Source organism: Herpailurus yagouaroundi, unplaced genomic scaffold (assembly GCF_014898765.1).
Source record: "Herpailurus yagouaroundi ecotype Mexico unplaced genomic scaffold, PumYag 246, whole genome shotgun sequence".
Lineage (NCBI taxonomy): Eukaryota > Metazoa > Chordata > Mammalia > Carnivora > Felidae > Herpailurus > Herpailurus yagouaroundi.
In genome coordinates, this window is record NW_024412463.1 from 8,996,582 (window position 1) to 9,017,541 (window position 20,960).

The 20,960-nt window shown below is 55.7% G+C and overlaps 1 protein-coding gene across 1 annotated transcript in view; it reads left to right on the forward strand.

The window, feature by feature from the left end:
* The window catches only part of EDN3 (endothelin 3), a 32,726-nt gene extending 12,344 nt beyond the window's left edge, over window positions 1-20,382 (forward strand). Inside the window, exons 4-7 of the mRNA XM_040459748.1 lie at window positions 401-714; window positions 15,931-16,104; window positions 17,058-17,135; window positions 19,443-20,382. Coding sequence (XP_040315682.1) covers window positions 401-714; window positions 15,931-16,104; window positions 17,058-17,135; window positions 19,443-19,479 — 603 coding nt within the window. The 3' untranslated portion in view covers window positions 19,480-20,382. The remainder of the gene's footprint in view (window positions 1-400; window positions 715-15,930; window positions 16,105-17,057; window positions 17,136-19,442) is intronic.
* The last annotated feature ends 578 nt before the right edge of the window (window positions 20,383-20,960 follow it).

The following is a 20,960-nucleotide window of genomic DNA, read 5'->3' on the forward strand; positions in this document are numbered from 1 at the left end:
GGGGGGGGGGCTCTGGAGGTTGCGGCCCACCGGAAAGCCAGAGATGCGGCCGGCGCCGCGGACCGGGTTGAAGTTTTCACGAAGTTGGGAACTTTTCAAAAAAGTTTGCCAACTGTTCAGAAACTGTGCAAAGACGATTGCAAAGTTTTCAACGGGCGCAAGTACCTTGCGGACTTTGCGGAAAGTGAAAATAGCTTGCAAGCTTTTCCCCGAATCATGCACGCAACTCGTAAACTTTTCAGAAACTGTGCACGTAGCGTTTGCAAACTTTTCAGAACATGTGGCAGAGCTTGGAGGCTTTACAGAAAGTGCAGCAAGTTTGGTTGTCCCTCTCCCCCAGGCTCTTGGGAACGGTGGGGGTGTGAGTCGGGGGTGGGGGCGGGGGGTTCTGCACGCTCAGGAGCCCCTCCGTCTACCTCCTGCAGGATTGGTGCCTCGCCCCCAGCCTGGGGACGCTGGCAGGAGCGGCGTGCCTGGGGCCCCGCCTGCAGCCAGATCCGAGGGGGACATCGAGGACGCCGTGGCCACTACAGCAGTGCAGAGTCCAAGTCCCAGAAGCCCTGGGCAGGAACAGGAGCCAGGGCGGTTTGGGGAACAGGCGCCCGAGGGGGGTCCTGTGCACCACCGAGCGAGGCGCTGCACGTGTTTCACCTACAAGGACAAGGAGTGCGTCTACTATTGCCACCTGGACATCATCTGGATCAACACTCCTGAGTGAGTCTGCCCGGTCCTGGGTGGTGGGAAGTGATGACAGGGCTGGGGGCTCCCAGGCCCCGCCCCCATCGTCGCGCGCCCCCCCCCCCCCCCCAGCACCTTAGCCCATTCCTGCCAGGTCAGCCCGGAGCCTGCCCTGGCACGGCCCCCAGCTCTCACCGCCCCCCCCCACCCTGCCCCCCACGCCGCCGGCTCAGGCCGGGTCTGCAGGTCAGGGATGTGTCTCCTATCCCCTTTGAGGGCCTGGCCGGGAAGAAACCCAATCTCAGAGTTTCTGATCCGGTGGAAGGGGGAGCCCTCCCTCCGAGAGAGGTGAGCTGGCCAGAGGGATTAGACACCTGAGAAGTCTTTCTTCGATTGAGGAAAGTTATCTCCTGCCCCAGGGGCTAAATGGGCCCCCCTGCCCCCCGACCCTGCCAGGCTCCAAGGGGTTTCAAATTCCTCGAAAGCAGCGTGCTCTCCAGAGAGCGCAGGGGTGGGCCCGGCAGGGCCCGGTGGAAACTTCCCAGGCAGGGTGAAATTCCATGGGCACCAGGCTCCTTTCTTCCTGGGGGTGCAGTGCCGACTGGTCCTGCCACAAGCTGGCCTCCATCACCCAGTGTCGCCCACTGCCACCTACTGCCACAGACGGCCTCCCCGTCTCCCCTCCAGCCCCTAGGGGCTCTTTCTGTAGAACCAGGGCAGTGCCACTGGGAGTCCTGGGGTCTGGAGTCCACCTTCCAAGGCCATTGGGTAGAGAGTGCGCTCTGCCGTGGGAGGATTTGAGTGTCCCCCATTCACTTACTCGATTTGGGAATCTCCTTCTGCAGAAACATCGCCTTACAGACAGTAAAGAGGGCTTGACCTTGCTCTGGTCACCTGCCTCCTGGGAGTTGTCTCCCCCGAGCTCTGAAATCTGGGACTCTGTGTTCGGTTCCCCAGGTGTTCTTGGGATCTCTTGGGACTCCTGCTGGTGCCCTACTGGGGATTCCTGTTGAGGAGCTGGTGGTGAATGGGGACCTTTCGCTGGGAAAGGCGACTTTGCTGCCGTGTTTGGGGCCACCCCGATTCACGTCCCCCACGGCTTCCTTCATCCCCAGCCTCTGAGCACGCTAGGTGACAGCTTTGATGGGCTCACCCGCCACGTTTCATGAGCCCCTGCAGAAGGAGGCACCGAGGAGGGTACCCCTGAGGGGTCGACTAGCTTTCAGACCAGGTGACAGGATCTCTAAGCACATCCGGGGTAGGTCTGGAAAGCGACCCCATTATGTCAGAGCGGCAGACGGGGCCAGCTTCGCTGAACCACCTCGACACTCGCACGGGGGTCCCAGGCTCGGTTTCAGTCAACACAGGACTGCGTCTTGCCTTAGCCAGGGGCCCAAGCTGTGCATATAGAAGGAGGAAGGAGAGCCGGCTGAATTAGGGGCAGCGGGCCTGGGGCAGAGGAGAGAGGGAGGGGGGCAGGAGAGGGTTCGGAGACCTCCCCCGTTCCCTGCTTGTCACCGGGCTCCTGGCCGCGGCTGGAGGCCTGATTGCTTGAAATGCGCCCAACGGGCTCAGCAAAGGCCCTCTGGTCTGTTGGCAGCCGTGTCTCGTAATTCCGAGTTGTCGCGTATGAAGCTGTGGGCCTTTGACTTTTTTAATTTTTTAGGGCGGCCGCCTTGCTGGCGTCCTCCCTCGCGGTTTGACCTCCTCCCCTCTTTCCTGACCCCGATTCGTTCTAAACGCTAGGAAAGAAGGATGAACTATGGTGTTTGAGAGCTCTGTGTACAAAAAAAGTGACAGCAGACAGATGGGCACTCTGAAGTAAGACAAGCAAAATCGCTTTCATAGGGAAGCTTTCTCCAGATGCTCTGTGTCCTTCCCTCTTTCCCCCACCACTCCCCTTGCCCGCCTCTCTCCTTCCCTTTCTTCCCTTCCTTCCTTCCAAAACTCTATAGATGGGTAGACAGGTCCATAGACATCTCGGACAGGACGGGAACGTGAGAAAATGGGCTAGGGACAGGGGACGTGGGCCTTCGGAGGATGGAGGAGGGACACAGCCGCCGAGCTGAGCCAAAGGGGCGACGGTGGAGAGCAGCGAGGTCTTTTCCGGGTCCCTCTCCGTTCCTGCCCCCGCCTCCCGTGGCAGACCCTCCCGGTCTGTGGAAACTTCTCCCGCGTGTGATGTGCATTCTGGCCTCGCCGCTGCGCCGGGAATCGCAGGGGCCTTGATCTTCATGCCTACGTCGAGAGTCTTGACTTTGGGTGACGACGCGGCGTGTGACGTCTTCCTTCCTGCGGCCCCTCGTGTTGCGCGAAGACGGACCCCACAGTCCTTCTCTGCCTCGGGAGGACATGGGCGGGCGTTCCGTGAGTGTGGTCGCTCGCGCCGTGTCCGAGGAACGGAAAGCTGCAGGTGGACCGTGCGAGGTACCGCCGAGGCCCCTTCTGCATCTTCGGTGGAAAGTCGACGTCCGGTGAGGGCTCGAGAGACCAGGTTCGCGAAGCATCTCGCGGGTGGAATTGCTGAGGGTGTCTGGCTCTGCCACAGACTTTTACGGGCTTCCTTCTTGCAGACCGAGCTCGGCGAGCGCTCTCTGCTGGGTGCTAGATGTTCGGGACCGCCGGTTGGCTTCGCTTAGGTCCGGCCGCCTGGCGCTTCTTCCTGTCTTCGCCGTCACTGAGGTTCGGGTCTGCCGTGCTTCCTCCCACAAACAAGGCTTCTTGTTCCAGCGTGCATGCACGCTCTCCAGAGGCCCGCGTATCCCAGCAGACGCGTGCGGGAATGTGGATTTTTCTCGGGGGGGTGTGGCCCCTGACTTCCATTCAGCCTCTGGGAAGTGTGTGGCCGGCCCCAAAGAGGAACCCAATGTGTCCTAGGCAGGTGCACTTCCTGGGCTTGTGGAGGCGCGGCACAGGGTGGTCTTCGTGACTCCCCTTGGCCGTGTCGGGGAGCTTTCGCCCCTCCCCTGACAATCCCACCATCGCCCACAAAAACGGGAAAAAAACCTCCAAATCAGAGAAACACATGTCCCATTTTAGGATCGTGGAAAGCTTGCCAAGAATAAGATAACGGGGGAAGAGGTGGTGAGCAAGTGGTGTGTGCGCTTACACACATGTACACACAGGGCCGTCCTCTGCGAGTGCTTGAGAAACAGAAGTGTCCTCGAGCCCCGTGGGGGATTGTGCTGGGGTCGCCAGAGAGAAAGAACTAATAGGACACGTGTGTGTGTGTGCATGTGTGTGTGTGTGTGTGTGTGTGTGTGTGTGTGTGTGTAGAGATGTCCGTGCAAATATGTGCACATACGCCCACAGGAGGCATTCTGGAGGCAGAATTCTTTCCTCGTCAGGCACCCCGGTTTGGTTTTGTTTTGTTTTTTTCCACTAAGGCCTTCGACTGATTAGTTGAGGCCCACCCACATTACGGAGGGTAATCTGCTTTACTCAAAGTCTGCGGATCTTAACCTTACATCTAAAACAAATACCTTCTCGGCAACATCTAGACTGGCACCTGACCAAGTATCGGTACGGTGGCCTGGCTAAGTTGACACATAAAATTAACCCCTCTGTTCCTCCCACTCTGTTCCCGAGAACTGACGGCACCTGCCGTCTGTTCATCGCTCCAAGGACATAGTGAGGGAGAGGCGTTGTGTGCCGTGATGGGGAGCGTGTTTTCCAGACGCAGCTCTGGGCCACGTGAACCGACCAGGGGGAACGCATTTATGAAGCGGGTCGTGCGGATGTGTGCAGTCTCGACTGTGGCGGAAAATCTGGGATCTACGGCCCCTGCACGTGGGAAGGCACCAGACGCAGGCACTCTGCCCTGTGTCCTGGCTGGCTAGCGGACTGATTGAGTGTGGTGACCCTCTCTGAGCGCCCCCTGGGTAACGTGCCAGCGCCAGTGTGACCCTGGGGTGGTGGCCTCACAAGATGACCCGCCCGCCACCCTCGCTGCGTCAAAGCCTGCCACGCTGACTCGGCCCAGCGGGAATGACGTTTGTGTCGGGTTCTTTTCCCCTCCCAAAGAAGTAGAACAAAAACGATGATGATGACGGTAATTAAAAAAACACTTGAACTTGTATTTTAATGTATTTTAGCACAAAAAGGCAACTCTGCCTTCCTCGTTGCCTCCTTTGTCGTTCAAGAAGGTCACGTTCCCGTTTGTAAGAAGGCGCATTCCACGCGTTAGACCGTCCCAGGGAAATGGACGCACTTGGGACCCCAGCCTCCTGCCGATGCGAGGCCCGCTGCCCACCCGCGGTGCGATCGCCCGCCCCCTGAGTCGGGACTGGGCGTATTGTCGTAGGGATGCAGCTGGTGAGGCGGAGGGTCAGAGTGTTTCTGGCCGTCGTGATAATCACAGCGACACAGATGATGACGACGGTGGCGGCCAACGTTGACAGAGACCGACTCCCGTGTGTAAAGACGTGTGACAGTGACGCCACAAGGGAGAGGGGACACGGAATATAGTGAATATATCGCCAAGACACGACCATAAAGATAACGGTACCACCTCTAGGCCGGGGCCAGTGCCTCCTGCCATGCCCCATGCTGCGGTTGGGGGGCGCCCGTGAGCAGAAAGTTCTTGCTCAAGTACGGCTGAGGTCACCTCCTTGGACCTGGACCGGCCGCCGCAGGTCTTGCCTGGCCTAGGAGTGGGGGGTGGGGAGGGGTTAGCACTGAGCGAGCCACACCATCTCCAGCCCTCAGTGGCGCTCCTAGAAGGTCTAACTGGCATTGCGTTAGCACAGGGTTGACAGACCTGGGGGTAAAGGTGTGCCTGGCTGCCTCCAGCTGCCGATAAGCGGCTTGATAAGGACACTCCGGCCAAAGGTTATTCCAGGCTCCGTGAGACTTGGTTCCGCCCTTTCGGCCCCTCCTTGCTTTCTCTTGCTTCCCTGTCCCCTCGGTAAATCATTGGAATGTTTGGGGCTTGGCATTCTGTGTAGGCATTGGCCTGGGGCTCCCCTCCGTTAGTGGGGAGGTGGGGACAGCCACCGGGGTCTGTCATTTCAGGATAATGTGAACGGCCAGTTTGGAACCTGTTTGTTAAGTGCCTCATGGCGAGGTCTCCGTAAGGGGTCTGTCTGCGTTCTCCTGTGCTCGCCTGAGTAAACGCCGGGCCTCTGGTCTGCGGGGACGACCCTGCCCAGGAGCCGAAGGGGCTCTGCCAGGAAGCCATTCCAGGAGACACTCTGCGCGCTGGTTTACAGAAAATAATTCGCCTCGCGCCTGCGAGGAGGACACGGGAGAGAAGATGCTGTCAGCCAGACTGGACGTGAGTTTGAACCGCTGACGGTTTTGCTGGACCTTGTGAGCCTTTCTCCCCGTGGGAACCGTGTCTGTCTCCTTCGAGATCTGGTGAATGTTCAGATCCAAGTTTTGAGCTCAGGTACCGTGTCCCTGGGGACACTTCACGGCAAGATACGTCTTTAGGAGTTGAGGGCCTTGGGGCTAAGCCTCAGTTTGTTGGAGAGGTCGGTGCACAGAAGGTGACCTCACCGTAGGGGTCGCTGGGCCCCAGAGCCCCTTTCTGTGCCCCGGGGTGGGTGTGGGTAGGCCGGGGGATGGGGCGCAGGGGCAGAGATGGGCTTGGTCAAAGCGCAGCAGATCCCCACGATGACAGGGGCTCGAGGCGAGGGGCAGTTTGCTTTTCAGCAAGAAAGCGTGGAAGGAAAGGCGTGACCCCGTGTGACCCCAGGGGGGCGAATTTGGGTCTCTGCTAGATGAAAGGGACCTCACAGCTGGGAACTTGGCCTTAAATCTGAAGGCAGGTGAAAGGCTCTGACATCTCCTGTCTGGTTTATTCCTGCAAGAATTTAAAACAAAGGAAGCTGGGAAGCAAAAGGCGCTTTCCTTCAGGAGGCCCTGTGGCTGTGCTGGGGCCTCGCCCGGCTTTTCTGCTCCAGCGCCCAGGCCCGGGCCCCCTGGGGACCCGCCGCACCGCCGCGCACACCCCCAGGCGGCCCTGCGCGAGAGGCACTCCGCCTTCGGCAGGAGATGATCTCTCATTTCTGTGTCACCTGTCAGGTGGAAACGTGGTGCCGTGAAATGGGACACGCGCACTCTTGCCCCTACTGGGGACAGGAAGGGAGAGCCGTCTTACTGCCAAGGGAGGGCCGCGTGTCCGGACAGAGTTTGGGATGTAAACTCCTGCCCACCCAGCAAGTGTCCCTCGAGCGGACCGACAGCGGGACGGGGTATCTGTCTGCCTCTCTCAGCCGCCCCAGCTTGGAGCCTTGGGGAGGCCAGAGGTTTTGGAGAGCTTGTCCAAGGGCTGGGAGGTGCAGACCTTCCCTTGTTCTATGGGCTGCTCAGGCCCGACCGGGCAGGAGGCCTCGACACACAGTAACCCCAGAACGGGGCAGCCGGGGAGCCCTGTGTCCCAGCCCAGCAATTTACAGAAGGAAACATTCATTTCAGGAGTCCCTGAGAGGCACGAAGGCCAAAGTGGCAATGGTGCAAATGGCCCATGGCGGGGTGTGTGTCCGGGGGGGGGGGGGCGCCGGGGCGCACAGCTCCACCCACGCCTCGGGGAGCGTAAAAGTTCTGCCAAAGGTCAGAAGCAAGTCAGCGAGAAAGCAGAGGTGTGTGTATCTCTCCTGGACTGTTTCCACGGGTGTTGGACAGGGTCGAGGATAGGGTGAGGCCGGTGACATCCCTGAAGGTGTGCCCAAGCGTCCGTCGTTAAGATGAATGAATGTTAATGCGGTATTTAAAAAAAAAAAAAAATTAAAGCAAGAAATTCATGATCAACAGAGTATCAGCATTTGTAATAAAGGCAGGACTGGACATCGCTTACCCGGCCTGCCCCACTCGCCTTGCCCTGACCCCAACATTGAGTTCTCAGTTGGCGGTAAAGCCCGTGTCTCTACAGGGACTCAATTATTCTTAGTTTGTGATAAGTGGCCGATGGATCAGGGCTACCAAAAGGACATGACCCAAGGACGCAAACAACTAGATCAGGAGGAAAACGAGTCTTTATTATAGTTGCGCTGGAGAGTAGGTCTTTGTTCAGTCGGATTTTCCATCCTTACGGTGGAGTTTCCTGAAAATTAGCAAGAGCGTCTTCTCTTACTGTGGATTCTTTAAAGGGATGTGTGATGGCGTCTGTATTTTCTTTTTTTATCCCTCTGCGAATACCCCTCCATCCCTGAAAAAGGAGCTGCTCCTTATGTTACCTCCACTGTTTCCACTGCTGGGAACTATTTTGAGCCACATCTGTGTGGCTTTGCATAAACTTGTAATGAGGCCGTGCCAGACAGACGTGGAATTGCCCACATTTGCCCCGGGATCCATTAGGGTCACGGGGGGCTGGGGAAGGAAACCCCACGTGCACGCTTTCGGGCCACACGAGACGGAGGGGAAAACACGCATCTGCAGGGTTCCGTAGATGGCTTCGTGCCCCACATAGCGGAAGGCTTTGTCTCCCCAACTTCTGTTTTGAGCCGTAACTCTCAAAAACCTCACAGCACACCATAAGCACGGAGCATTTTTCTGCTCCCCTTTCCTTGGACCCCTCGTGCCTCCAGATCTCCTTCCATGGGTGTGTGCTGTGTTTGGGAAGAATGTGCCTGTGTCCCAGGGAGCAGGTGCTGTGATAAAGTCTGTGGCTTCGGTGTTATTTTTCAGCTTGTTTAGATGGGAAGAGGACACAGGAGCATGTAAACAATCTAGGCCAACGCGTGGTGGTGAGACCCTGGAGTCTGTTGGGGAACAGGGACCCCCCCCCCCCCCGCCCCCTGCCGCCCCACCATTTAGCTGTGGTTTTATTGCTGGAGTAAAAGGTCGGGACTGCTGCGGCCAATGCTGTTTGGAGACGGGGTGATGCGGGTGTTTGGGGATCTCTAGGTGGAGTATGGAGATGGACAGACATTTCCAGAGGTCCAGCCAGCCCTTTCCTTTCTCAGGCTCAGAGGAAAGGTACTCCCCGGCGGCTCTCAGTAAGCTAGTCTTCCGTTTGGACCAGAAACCTGGGTCAGCCTAGCGACCCTCTGGAGTCCCCTCTGGTGCCTCAGCCATTGATGCAACTGGCTTTTCCGTCGTGCCACTGGTGTGGCCAGCAGGAGCTCTTGTCAAGACATAGATCTTTCACTTCGAGGAATCCGGAGACCCCTTCTCTCCAGGAAAAAACCCTCCAGGATGGGCCAGTTGAGGGCAACAGTAGAAGTCCGATAAGTCAGCCAAGAAGGCAGTACATTTGGGAGATGGGGTGTAGCCCAGAAATAACGGCTCATTTAGAAGTCACGCCTTCCTTCCTCCGTTCATTCAACACGTACCTATTACTGAGATAATTGAGGTGTTACTGAGCAGCACGCTGAGCCAGATGCTACATCTGTGTGCGGAAGTGAGCAAGACAGAAATGATCAGTGGTTCCGGTTGGAGAGGCCCAGTTAATCCTGATCAGGAGGGACAAGAAGGAAGCCAGTACAGATGTAGAATCAACCATCATTCTTGGGTCTTAGTGATGGGGATCAGCCCTTCGCAGACTCTGAAAATGTCTCTTATTCTCGTAATACTCCCAAACAAACAGCCAAGTCCTGGATAAGCTCAACCTTTTTTTTGGGGGGGGGGGGTGGATGAGTGTCCTAAAAAATAGTTAACCACCAACACACAGCGCATTGCCGACTTTTGCTATTTCTAAACACTGGAGGATCACTGGGTGTTTTCGAGGCTGCGGGAGGAGGAATCTCCACACGGGCTGGTGGCCGGGCGAGCGGTCCGCCTTGGGGTCTTTCGACGCTAAGATGCAAGGATTTTCTGCAGGGGAAGCAGAGCTACAGATTGCCCGTTCATTTCACGTTGTTTGTGAGCATAAGATTTGTGTCGTCCCCTTTCGAACCAGAAGGCACGTGTGTATCTTCTGCTTGTATAACAGGGTCGCCGAGGAGCTGTATTTCCTGGTCTGTTTTCTTTCCTGGAGGCCGGAAGGGCCCCCTGGGGGTTGTCTGGCACGAGGCCTGGCCCACAGCAGACTTGCGCAAGCATTTGACGGGTGGACGGGGGATCGATTCGCTGGAGGCGAAGGCTTCCGAGGTGGTCAGCTGAGAGTCTGGGCTCGGCTCCGGGCATCTTGAAACGGAGGAGAGTGAGTGGTCCGCCTGCTTTAACCTGCCCAAAGCGCGGCGTGATTCAAAGCAAACATTTCACAGTGGGCACACCTGGAGGGAAAGGACTCCAGCCAGCTTAGTTTGCTGGGTTTTGTCCTGACTCTGAACCCACTCTTTTGTGCTTTGTCGCGACGGAGAAAGTTTCCGGCAGCTGGAGACACTCTGGGTCTTCCTGTTGAATCCAAGAGGTCACGGTCACTTCAGTCGCAAGAAAGTGAGTTCCGGATCAGCTGGCCGTCACTGGTCACCAGCCACAGAAACCTAGTCTAGACTAATGTGGCATAAAGGACATTTATTGGAAGGACACAGACTGAGAAGAAGAAGCGTCAGAAGCAGGAGGGGGACCGGGACTGCGGGCCCAGGGGCTCAATGGGATGGACAAGGCAGCGTGGGGCCCCCTGGGAAACGGTAGCTTTCTGATCTCGTGTTGCCCCACTCGGGTGTCTTGGGAGAGACAGGATCCCATTTGCCCAACTCGGGTCACCTGCTGAGTCCTCAGGGGCAGGTGAGGCACATTGATGGACAGTCTCGCCGAGACCTCACACGGGAGGGAGGGATAATCCCCCAGAGGAAAGGTAGGCGCTTAGATTCCAGGAGACAAACGCAACCAAGCTTGGCCTCAGGCTCTAGAGGATTCCAGGCTTCCAAGTCCTTTAAGAGGGGTCCTCCTGTCTCTGGGCTTGCGTCCCCCCTGCCTTCTCACCTTTGGGCTCAGCAGGTGCACTGGGTGCTCGCGGAAGAGAATGGCCATAGCCCGTGGCTACTCTCTCCTGTCTTACTGGTCCAGAGTTCTTTCTTCACAGTTCTCCCCGGTTAGGGGGACCAAGGCAGTGAGCGAAGGTAGGTCACACTTTCTTCCTTGCCCAAGAAGACATTCCTAAGCTCGGGACTTGCCTTCTGTGGAAGGAAGTTCCGGAGACCTGAGATGGGGCGGTCGTTAGAAGGCGCACTCGGGTTGAGAAGTGGTTTCTCCGGGGAGTGGCGGGAGGTATCTGATGACCGTGTGGGCTGCGGGGTCGGCCGGCAGGGTCACACCTTCTGTACAGTATGTTCCCTGGGCCCAAGGGTGAATCTGCCTTTGCTCCCCCTTTCAGAAGGAAGAATGGGAGCAGAGGAAGTAGAGCCTCAAATTGACATTCCGATGGAAGTGAAAACAATCTGTTTGTGTCAGAGACTGGAATGTGGGCTTTTTAAATTGCAGATGGCTCTATTTATAAAAATGGTATCGAGGGCTGATTTTGTCACTCTGTGACATGTGTGTCCTGTGACCTGTCTGACCTGGTGCTATGGGACAGGCCACCAGACTCAGATGCCCACGAGGGCCAGGCCCGTAACACAAATGAGCAGAAGGAAAGGTGTTTGCAGGGATTGGGGCAAAATAGAGCGTTCGTGCCCCATCTCTGACTTTGTCACTAGGCTTGTGATGACGGTTGAGCCATGTCGGGGATTGGGGTTGGTGTTGATACAGCCTCTGGTTATCTGAGAGAAGCTGGAAATCGGGATGTTCAATTTCATAAAAATTGTCAAATGAAAAGAAAAACCCTCTGTTGATTGGATGAAACCCATAAATGCCAAATTGCCAACCCCTGTGGTGGATTAAAGCTGTGTGTGAACAGGGCCACTTTGTCTTGTCTGTCTTGTTCATGGATGTTCACCCAGAGTCCAGTCCAGTCTGATATGTGCTGAATGCTGCTCAGTGGGGTGGGGGGAAAAAACTGGGTTTTCAATGACAATTTGATAAACTTTCCTGGGAGATTAGAATTTGGTCAGTGAATCTCTTTTTGCTGCTTCTGGCTGGCCCCTGCGAATGTCTCTATCCCTCCTTTAAAGTTCAGGTATAGGGGCGCCTGGGTGGCTCAGTCAGTTGAGTGTCTGACTGCGGCTCAGGTCATGATCTCGCGGTTCGTGGGTTCGAGTCCCGCGTTGGGCTCTGTGCCGACAGCTCGGAGCCTGGAGCCCGCTTCGGATTCCGTGTCTCTCTCTCTCTCTGCCCGTCCCCTGCTCATGCTCTGTCTCTCTCTCTCTCTCAAAAAATAAATAATAAAACATTAAACAAAATTTAAAGTTCAGGTATAGAAGCCAGTTTCCTAATCAGAAAGATGGAGATAACAAATCCATTTATATGAGAAGGCAACACTGAACTTAAAAGCAGAATCTTAAACAACAACAACAAAAAGGCAATTTTCCTTATTTTAAAAACTTCTTGCAGAGAAAAATCAAGCGCTTCCTGTGCGCTATCCCCCCCTGTGATAAACTTTCCTGGGAGATTAGAATTTGGTCAGTGAATCTCTTTTTGCTTTTGGATTTGGATTTGGAAGTTTAATATTTAACAACATTCGTAGATGACATTTAGGAAAAAGTGGTAAATAAGGAACACCGTGATAAATAACACTGGCACCGCCGTCCCCCATCAATAAGGAACGTACGTAGGTGGCGGGACAGCTTATTGCACAGACAGATACCATGTGAGACGCCGCGTGTGAAGGTACGCCGGAAGGGTGTTCTGTCTTGTCTAAGAGCATTTGGATTGGTCTTCTCGTCTGCGTCTCCTTTGTGTGGAGCTCTTGTGTTTTAACCGAAACCCGAACAGAGGAAAGAGCTGCCTACTTTTTGCAAAGAACCGCCTTCTCCAAACCCTGCTGTTGAGCAGTGGGCTAAACCAACTGGCCAGAGAGGGTGCTGGGCAGGGGTTCTGAGCCGAGCGGACTTCATTTTCATCGGTCCACCATTAGGTGCTTCCAGTTCGCTGTTCAAGAAACGTTAAAAAGTGCGAACGGGCACCGAGACGAGTGAAACCCAAGTGCTTGTTGGACGGGCCGTGTAGAAGGACAGAGTGGCCGGAAGGAAGCATGGCAGAGGACGGCATTGCTGCGCCTTATGGTGCTCTGGCCCCTTACTTGCCCGTCTTTATTGCTTGCTCACACATCTCAAATGCAGGCGGGGTGGGTGGGATTTTCCTGCCTGCTAACAACTCACTTGAATTCCCAGACCAGATGAGTAACAATGAGAGCTATCGTTAGTTTACTGCTAGCTTTTTGCTGACTGTTTCATGATGTAGTGCAGCGTGTCATTCAGTCTGTCCAGCAGCCCTTTTGCAAGTCAGGAAACTGTCAAGAGGGTGGAGTTATCATCATGTAAGTGCTTTACGACATAAAATGCAGTCACCAGCTCAGCTTTCTCTGTGCTTTGTGTACCTGGCACGTACCTGTATATATTGGCTTATAATGTCTCCTTGACCTGGTTTCGTAGCCCCGGAGTGTGTGAACTCCTGAAGACCTTCCTGTATCCCCATCACACTTAGGATGATGCTAGGGACATATATATATATATACGTACGTATGTTTTGTACGCATATATATGTAATGCTTGACAAATGTTGGAGATTCTCATGAATTTGTATATATATGTATGATATCTATATGTAATATATATGTATAATACATAGACATTATACACGTATTTGTATAATGCTTGGCAAATCTTGGAGATTCTTTGTAATGAATTTGTGGTTATTGAACCTTTTAGGTTGGAGAGGATCCTGTCTTACCAGACTGGATTCTCACAACTCCTCCCATTTGCTCAGCCTCGTGCTGGGTCCATGGCAGGTACGGCAGAAGAGACCAGACTTCTCCTCTTGAGGAGTTGGTGAGTCGCCTTTAGATCTGGACCCTCAGGTCCCCTGCACTGGGCCCTCTGGGCTACAGGGCTGCCTCTGGCCCTCCTCTGGCCATGTCTCCTACCCCATCCAAGGAGTCTATGGGACTAAGTGTGTACCTCTTCTAGACCGTGTTCCAGGTGTTCAGGATCCTGGAATCCTTTACCCAAATGTCCCCAAGCCCGCTTCCAGGGCCCGTGCGGGTATCTTCTGGAGTCTGGCACCCAGGGATGGCGCAGGGCTCCAGGCACATCCCCCAAGGTCCACAGTGTGGCCAGGGGGTGGATGAGGCCCCCTTGGTGTGGGACTGAGTGGGATGGAAGAGAAGGTGTGAACCTCCTTGGGTGGCCATGCTCCAACACAGCTCCAGGATTCTAAATTCAAGCCCGGACGTCCAGGGTGTTTTGAAGCCATGTTTGTTCAGGTAGGAAGGTAGAACTATCTTACTTAAGAGCTTATCAGGTTAATTTAAAACCTTCAGATTGTCGGCCCATGCCTCCACTGGAACTGGAGCCTGGTTAGAGGCCGGCTTTTCTGGGGTCTGGACCACCTTCTAAACCCTTCGTTTCTGCAGCCTCTACCCTCCCCAACCCGTCCTGGAGCTCAGCCAGCCAGCCAGGGGGGGGGGGGGGCATTTTTGGACCCCCAGGGCTTGGAGCAGGGGTTTCCAGGCTTAGGATGGGGGGGGAGGAAGCGGAGGGGGCAGTGTCTCTCTGGGAACATTCTTTGAAAATTGCAAGGACTCATTTGCATACGAGCTCCTTGCACTTGACTGCTGGGAAAGCGCTTAGCTTTGCTCTATTAACAAATACCATGTTGCCTTGTTTCCTTGCCTGAAACACTTTGGAGTGTTTTCGCCGAAGTCGAGTGGCTGTGCACACGCAAATGCACCATCAGCTGACGGCAATTTCAAAATCGGAAGTCTTGCCGTTGATGGAAACACGGGAGCATTGTTACTCCTCGTGTGTAATTTTCACCAAGAAATGGGGACCGGGTTTAATGTCAACACTTTGAGACTTAAGGCGGCCCTATTACCGGAAGAACATACCTTTAGGCAGATCCCGCCTCACGACAGTCTCTGTTGTGCTGCCATCCCACTCCTGAGAAGAAATGGGATTTTAGCAAAGGTTCGGCTCAGAACGGGACTGGGTTCTGCTTGCTTTCTCCATTTTGCGAGCCAGTACCGAGGGCAGGAGGCAGCCACCTTCTACCCATTGGGAAGGAACCCGCCACAACGCGGAGCACAGACACAAGAAGATGAATGGGGAGGGGGCGCTCCTTTGCTCTGGCCTCCGACCCAGCGGGGCGGGACGTTGGAAGTGGGTTCCAAGCATCAGGTCGCGAGGGGGCGCTCCCACCCCCGCTCCGCCCCCACCACCCCGAAAAGACTCCATGATGTTGATGTGTGTTTCAAATTAAAGTAAATCCAATTTGATTTTATTTTGAGAATCCAGAGAGGATGTCAGAATCCCCTTTGAGGCGGGTGATTGGTGATGCTCCGTGGGGCTCACAGAAACCAAGGTGGCTCATCTTGGAAAACCAGGCCCTGTTGGAAAAGTAACTTTTGGCCACATAAGCTTTCTCTGGTTATTAGCAATTTGTCCCCCAGTCCCGTTCAATGGTGCTAATGAGTTAAGCATATGCTTTTAATTTTTCCCACCACACTGCCGCCTGGCTGTCTTCCCCCTTCTCTGGAGAGTGATGGTTTGGATGTTGATGAGCATAAGGAAAAGACAAATGTTAATTGTTCCAAATGACACCGACAGCCTCGTCCAGCTCCAGCCGTAAGTGAGACGGGTAAACGTTTTCAGACTTCTAAATGAGATTTTTTAAATAAGCCTTTCCCCAAGGACAGTTCCATCCTTGCCTCTGATGTTTGTGTATTCGAGGAAACCCGTGTTTGGAGGCCAGGATGTGTCCACAATGGCCATAATTACATTTGTGTATTCCCGTTAATGCAGACGGCGAGGCGATGTGCGCAAACGAGAAATTGGCTGTTGGGCAGGCAGGGCACGGCCGGCCTCGGGCTGGGAGCTGGGCAGGCCTCTTACTGGTATGGATGACCGGCCCTGGGCGCTCGCCCAAGGACGAGGCAGACCAGCACGCGTGACAGCCAGAATGTCAGTGTCCGGGGTTCGGGCCCGGGAAGACAGCCCAGAACCGCCCTCGAAGGACCCGGGACTGGGGGCGCACCTCGAGTGCTGACACCTCCTCCCCCAGCGCCGCCCACCGTCCTACCCCCTCGGCCCCAGCCCCCTTGCTGGGGGCTTGGGGAAGACGGCTGAAAGGTTCCCTGCACAGGTTTCCTGAGACCCAGAGCATGGGGGACCACGGGGATACCAGTTCTCAAGGTGTCGCTGGACCCCACCTCTCTTGCTGGCTCCACGGTCTCCCAGCCCTGGCCAGCTCCGCCCCCACGGATGCCCCCGGAGCGGGGAGGCCCGTGGCGCTCGTCCACACGCGGCCCTGACGCTGCTCTGTCCTTTGCAGACGGACCGTGCCCTATGGACTGTCCAACTACAGAGGAAGCTTCCGGAGCAAGAGGTCCGCGGGGCCGTTCCCGCGGAGCCCACAGCCGTCCAAGTGGACGCTGCGCTGCGCTTGTGTGCGGAGTCGGGACAGCGCCTGCCTGCACTTCTGTACCCGCACCCTGGCCGTCAGCAGGTACGACGTCCCCGTCACACTCACCCCCGTGGTGCTGCAGCTCCGGGTGAAAACAGACTGGGAGAGTCTGACTGCCGCGCGGGGCGCGGGGCCTGGGGCAGGAGGGCTTGGGTGCGCCCTGGCTGCTGTGGTCTAGTGGGCTGCACACCACACGTGGGTGCCCTTGGCTCCAGGGGTGGGGGCGGGTGGGTACCACGTCCGGCCTCCTTGCTGCCTTGCAGAACAGAGCCCGCAACGTGGCCCTGGCCACGTCTGGTCTGCAGACACACTTGTGGACCGCACGGCAACTTTGCCAAAATCTCAGTGAGTTGCCAACATTTAAACGTTGAAGAATTACCCACCCGTGCCACACGCGTATTTTTAGCTTCTCGAAGAGCCGCAGATGGGACGATCTGGTCGCAGGAGGGCCCCGCGTTCCCTCCTGGCCAGTATGGGCTGGAACTGAGGGAGCCACTCACCTCTGAGGGAGATGTGCTGCGTCCATTCCCCTGTGTTTGCACATCACCTCACTCTGGGGACTCCTTGAGTTTGAGACCCTGTAGCCCTAACTCTGGCTGCCGGAGAGAGGTTTGTGACTCGGTAGGGACCCGGCTAAATGGGCAGACCGCGGGTTTGACGTGGGACAACCGTTGACACGGGCGTCCGCTCAAGAGGCAGGTGGTGGCCTTAGTAGTCGGGGACCCAGGATTCGCTGTCGGAAACCCCAGGGCCAACTGCGTTCTTCTTCTTGACTCCTTAACATCTGATGAATCATTGAGGGAGTAGACGCTCTAGTTTGGTAGAAATCCACCCACTGGGGGCTCAACCTTCAGAAACCGTGCCTGAGACGTGGTCTTTGGGGAATGTGCTACCGTGCTCGTTGGTGGGGAAGAGCAGGTCCTGATCTGGCGACCGAAAACCAGCCAGACAGAAGTACAGGTCGATTCATCCAAACCAGCTCTCTCTCCCCCCAGGAACTCAAGGACAGCAGAAAATCCTGACGAAGAGGAACAGCCAGCCGGCGGTGCCGATGGAGGCCTGCGTCCGAGGAGGTGAAGATACTTTCTGAGGCGCCGCACCCTTGGGGACAAGGAGGACGTGAGGGTGGCGAGTGATCTGTGAGGGCAGCCGGTGGGAGCCCCACCACGGGTGGGGCGCTGCACCCACAGAACCGGGCCTCTGGTAGACTGTCCCTGGGGACAGAGGGCTGAAGCTGTGGTCACTGTCATTGCCCTGCCCCCGGCCAGCCGCTCTTGTCACGGGAGTTGACCCCTTGCCTCCCTTGTAACTCTAGAGCAGTGACATCCGGCTCTGGGTTTCGCTGGGCCTGGACACAGCTTGCTGACCCTGCTGCTCCGAGACACCTCCCCCCGCCCCCCCAAGCCCCGCCCCCTTCCCTGCCCAGGCTCATCTACCTGGGCCCATGTTTCTTTTTCCCGAAGCAACGTGTGGTCTTTACCACCCCCCACCCCTCACCCCAATCATTTCTTGTTTTCAGCAGCTGATTCTGGATGGGGGGTGAAACCTGGCAGCACACGGTCTATGTCCCCCGGTCGGGCTTATGATTTTTTTTTTTTTTTAACCTGCTTGTCTTTTTTGTATGAGAGATTCTGAGGGTTTCCTGCAGCCAGACTCAGTTTACTTGTCATTCTATCAATCAGAAATTGTTATTAGTGGCTCGCCTACACATGTGCAATGGGACAGTAATTTATGTCCATAATAATAGCCTGGAGGTGGCTTGGGTTCCTACAGGGACTGATCAAGGGGAGATTAAACCCTGCTCAGTATACAGGAGGCTTTCCAAACCGGTGGCAGTCGCTTCTAGTCGTCCGGAGAGATCCGTCAGCATCTGTAATACGAACGGAGAGGAGGGGGGCGGGCGAGGCGGCAGAGAGAGGCCCCGGGAGAGCGTGAGTCAGGCCCCAGCTGGTCCCTGCTTTGCCTCTTTTTGCTTTGTTCTCTCTCCCTCACCCCAAACCCACGCTCCTCTCGGCGAGGACGGGCTGTGATTAAAACCATCCATCCTTTACATCATTTATTCATTCACTCATGCATTCATTCAGCAAAGATGTGTGGTGCACCTGCGACATGCCGGGCAGCGCTCTGGAAGTCGGGGACGCGGGAGGGGACGAGGCGGAGGGGCTGCGTTTGCGGAACTTACAGAATGTGGGGAGCTGACCGCAGACAAATACACTCGTCCCCCCTCCCCCATGGGGGCTTCGTTCCAGACGGACTGCGGACATGCCCATAGGTACTGCATTTTTCCCTACACACACACACACACACACACACACACACACACACACCCCTCTACCAGGATGTCGCATTGATAAATCAGGCACAGGGAGAGAGTAACTATGATACCTGGTCATAAAGTAGGACAAGTATGGCAATCTCCTGTAATAAAAGTCACGTGAGTGTGGTCTCTCTTTCTCTCCCAAAACGTTGGGTTTGTACTCACCCCCCTTGTGACGAGGAGAGGTGGTAAAATGCTGCGTGAAGATGTGAGTGAGCTGAATACACAGGCCTGTGACACAGCGCGAGGTTACTGTTGTCCTCCTGACGCTGTGTCGGAAGGAGGAACATCTACTTCCGGGCCGTGGTTGACTGTGGGTAACTCAGGAAAGCAGGGTCGGGACAGGAAGTGCCAGGGCTGGGGGTTGCAGTTTGGGATTGGGTGGACAGGGCGGTCTCCTTGGCAGAATGATCTGCAGGAAGTCAAGGGGTGAGCCAGGGGGATGATGAAGGGGAGGAGAGTTCAGGGAGGGAGAACAGTAAGTGCAAAGGTCCTGTGGTAGGAATATGCTGGGTCTGTTCAAGGAAGGCCAGAGAGCCCCGCACGGAAAAAGCGTGAAGTTGCTTTTGCTGTCGCTGCTCTTAACTGTTCCATTGAACGTCCAGAAGGTGAGGAAGCACGCACACGTGTCCCCACTGGGGCCTGGAAAGGAGACTCTTCCCAGGTTTTCACGATTCACGTAAAGCTCCCATAAGAAGCTTTATGTGGGAAGAAAAGTCTTTTCTTATAAGCCACGGTCCCTGCTTTCTTGCAAGACTCGACTTAACAATTCCCAGATAAGCATTCTCAGATTGGAAGCTGCCACCGTCCTGAGCTTGTGATAATCAAAGACGGGACCAGGCTGTGGGGCACCTCCCAGTGGCCGCCTCTGCTGGTGTGATTCATTCACACCTTCCCGGGTGGGTGGCAGGCTCTGAAATTGCCACGAAGCGCTGGTGGGAAGGGTCACTTCAGAGCAGGGGACAGGGCTAGAGAGGGAGCTGAGAGATGTCCCCTTTCCAGCCGCAAGCGCTCTCCTTCATAACGAACCTCTTTTTCTCTTTTGCCCCTTCCTCCAAGATAGGCTGAAGTCCGGGACCAACCAAGCGAGCAGGCCTTAGGCCTCTGGCATCACATGCTTGCCCGGCGGTGGGCCCCCCGCGCTCTGCCTCCCCCTCTGCTGTGTCAGGAACCCCTGCGGACACGGGCCAGCAGCACCCCATCTCTGGGAGGCCTTAGTTTCCGCTCCTTCCCGGTTCACGTTCCCAGCCTCTTGGAGGACCAGGAATGAGTTTTGCCTGGTGGGGGGAAAACCCACTCAGAAGGCCCACGCTTAACAGTACACCCCTCACCCAAGAATGCCCCAGCCCCAACGACCCGGTTTCTCTAATGGGTAAAATGATCCCAGATGTGCCCCAGAGCCTGACGCCCGCGGCTCGGGTTTCATGCAGGAAATTGTTTTTGGAGCGCCGTGGCACATCCAGCCGCTTGCTGGCTTTTGCTTCTCTTGGAGTATAAGTGGGCTCCAGGCTGACTTTGCAAACGTAAACACGCGTCCCTTACAACCGATGCGGCGGGAGCATGCGACGCTCCCATCCTGACATCCAGAAGGCACGCGCTGTGGGCTAGGGAGGGCGCCAGGCGTCGATTTTGGATGCGGAGCGTAGCTTTGCAGGAGTTGAGGACTTTGAAGCTTCTAGGAGGATTTAGACAGCGATTTTCAGGTGTGCACGGTACCCACTAAAAGAATGTACCTTTGAGAAAGAGAGGACGAGAGAAAAAAGAAACCTTGATGTTTGTGACGAGGAAAGAAGAACACGAGTATGTGTGGGCTTTGAGCCCCGACACGTGCGGCTGCGAGCCTGTCCTCGATCAGGTGCCCTTCTGAGCCCTCTGCGGACAGGCAGGCCAGGCACTTCCCAGAGAGCCGCAGTAAAAGCCGCCGGCCTCCCCTCCAGGCCATTTGGGTGAATATTCGCTTTCATGAACAAATGTGGATCTTTGGGGAACGGCTTCAAAATAAGCCACAAATGCAAACTCTTTGTAAATTATGTAAATTCCTATTTATCTATGTAATTGGCAACCACTGGGGATTGTAACGCCCCGCAGGTCGCGATCTGTTTCCGCTGTGCTTTTTACGGCCGGCCCAAGATTGCCGTGCGTACCCGGCAAAGTATTTGGTGCCAACGTCATTGATGCAGACGGGGGGGGCCCCCGCGCGGGGCCCCCCGCCCCCGGGGGGGGGGGGGGGGGGGACCCGCGGGGGGGGCACGCCCAGGTCACCACACGGGGAAATTTAAGGTGGTGAACGACAGAGCGTTGGCCTTGACCAAATGCTAAATTCTGCGTGCGTGATTTCATGAGCTCTTACGGATAGAAAAAGGAGCACCTATCACCCAGGAAAAGAGGGCAGTGCTTTGCTAGCAGGACTGTGTACAGTTTAGAGAAGCAACTATTTATTGTGAAACTCTTTATTTCGATTCCTTTATGTGGATCTGTTCAAAGTAAAGCCACTGTGTATATATAGACAGATTTTAAATTGTGTTCTGGATCCAAACGCATATTCCTTAGAGCTTGAGTTACATTTTTAAAACGCATAGGC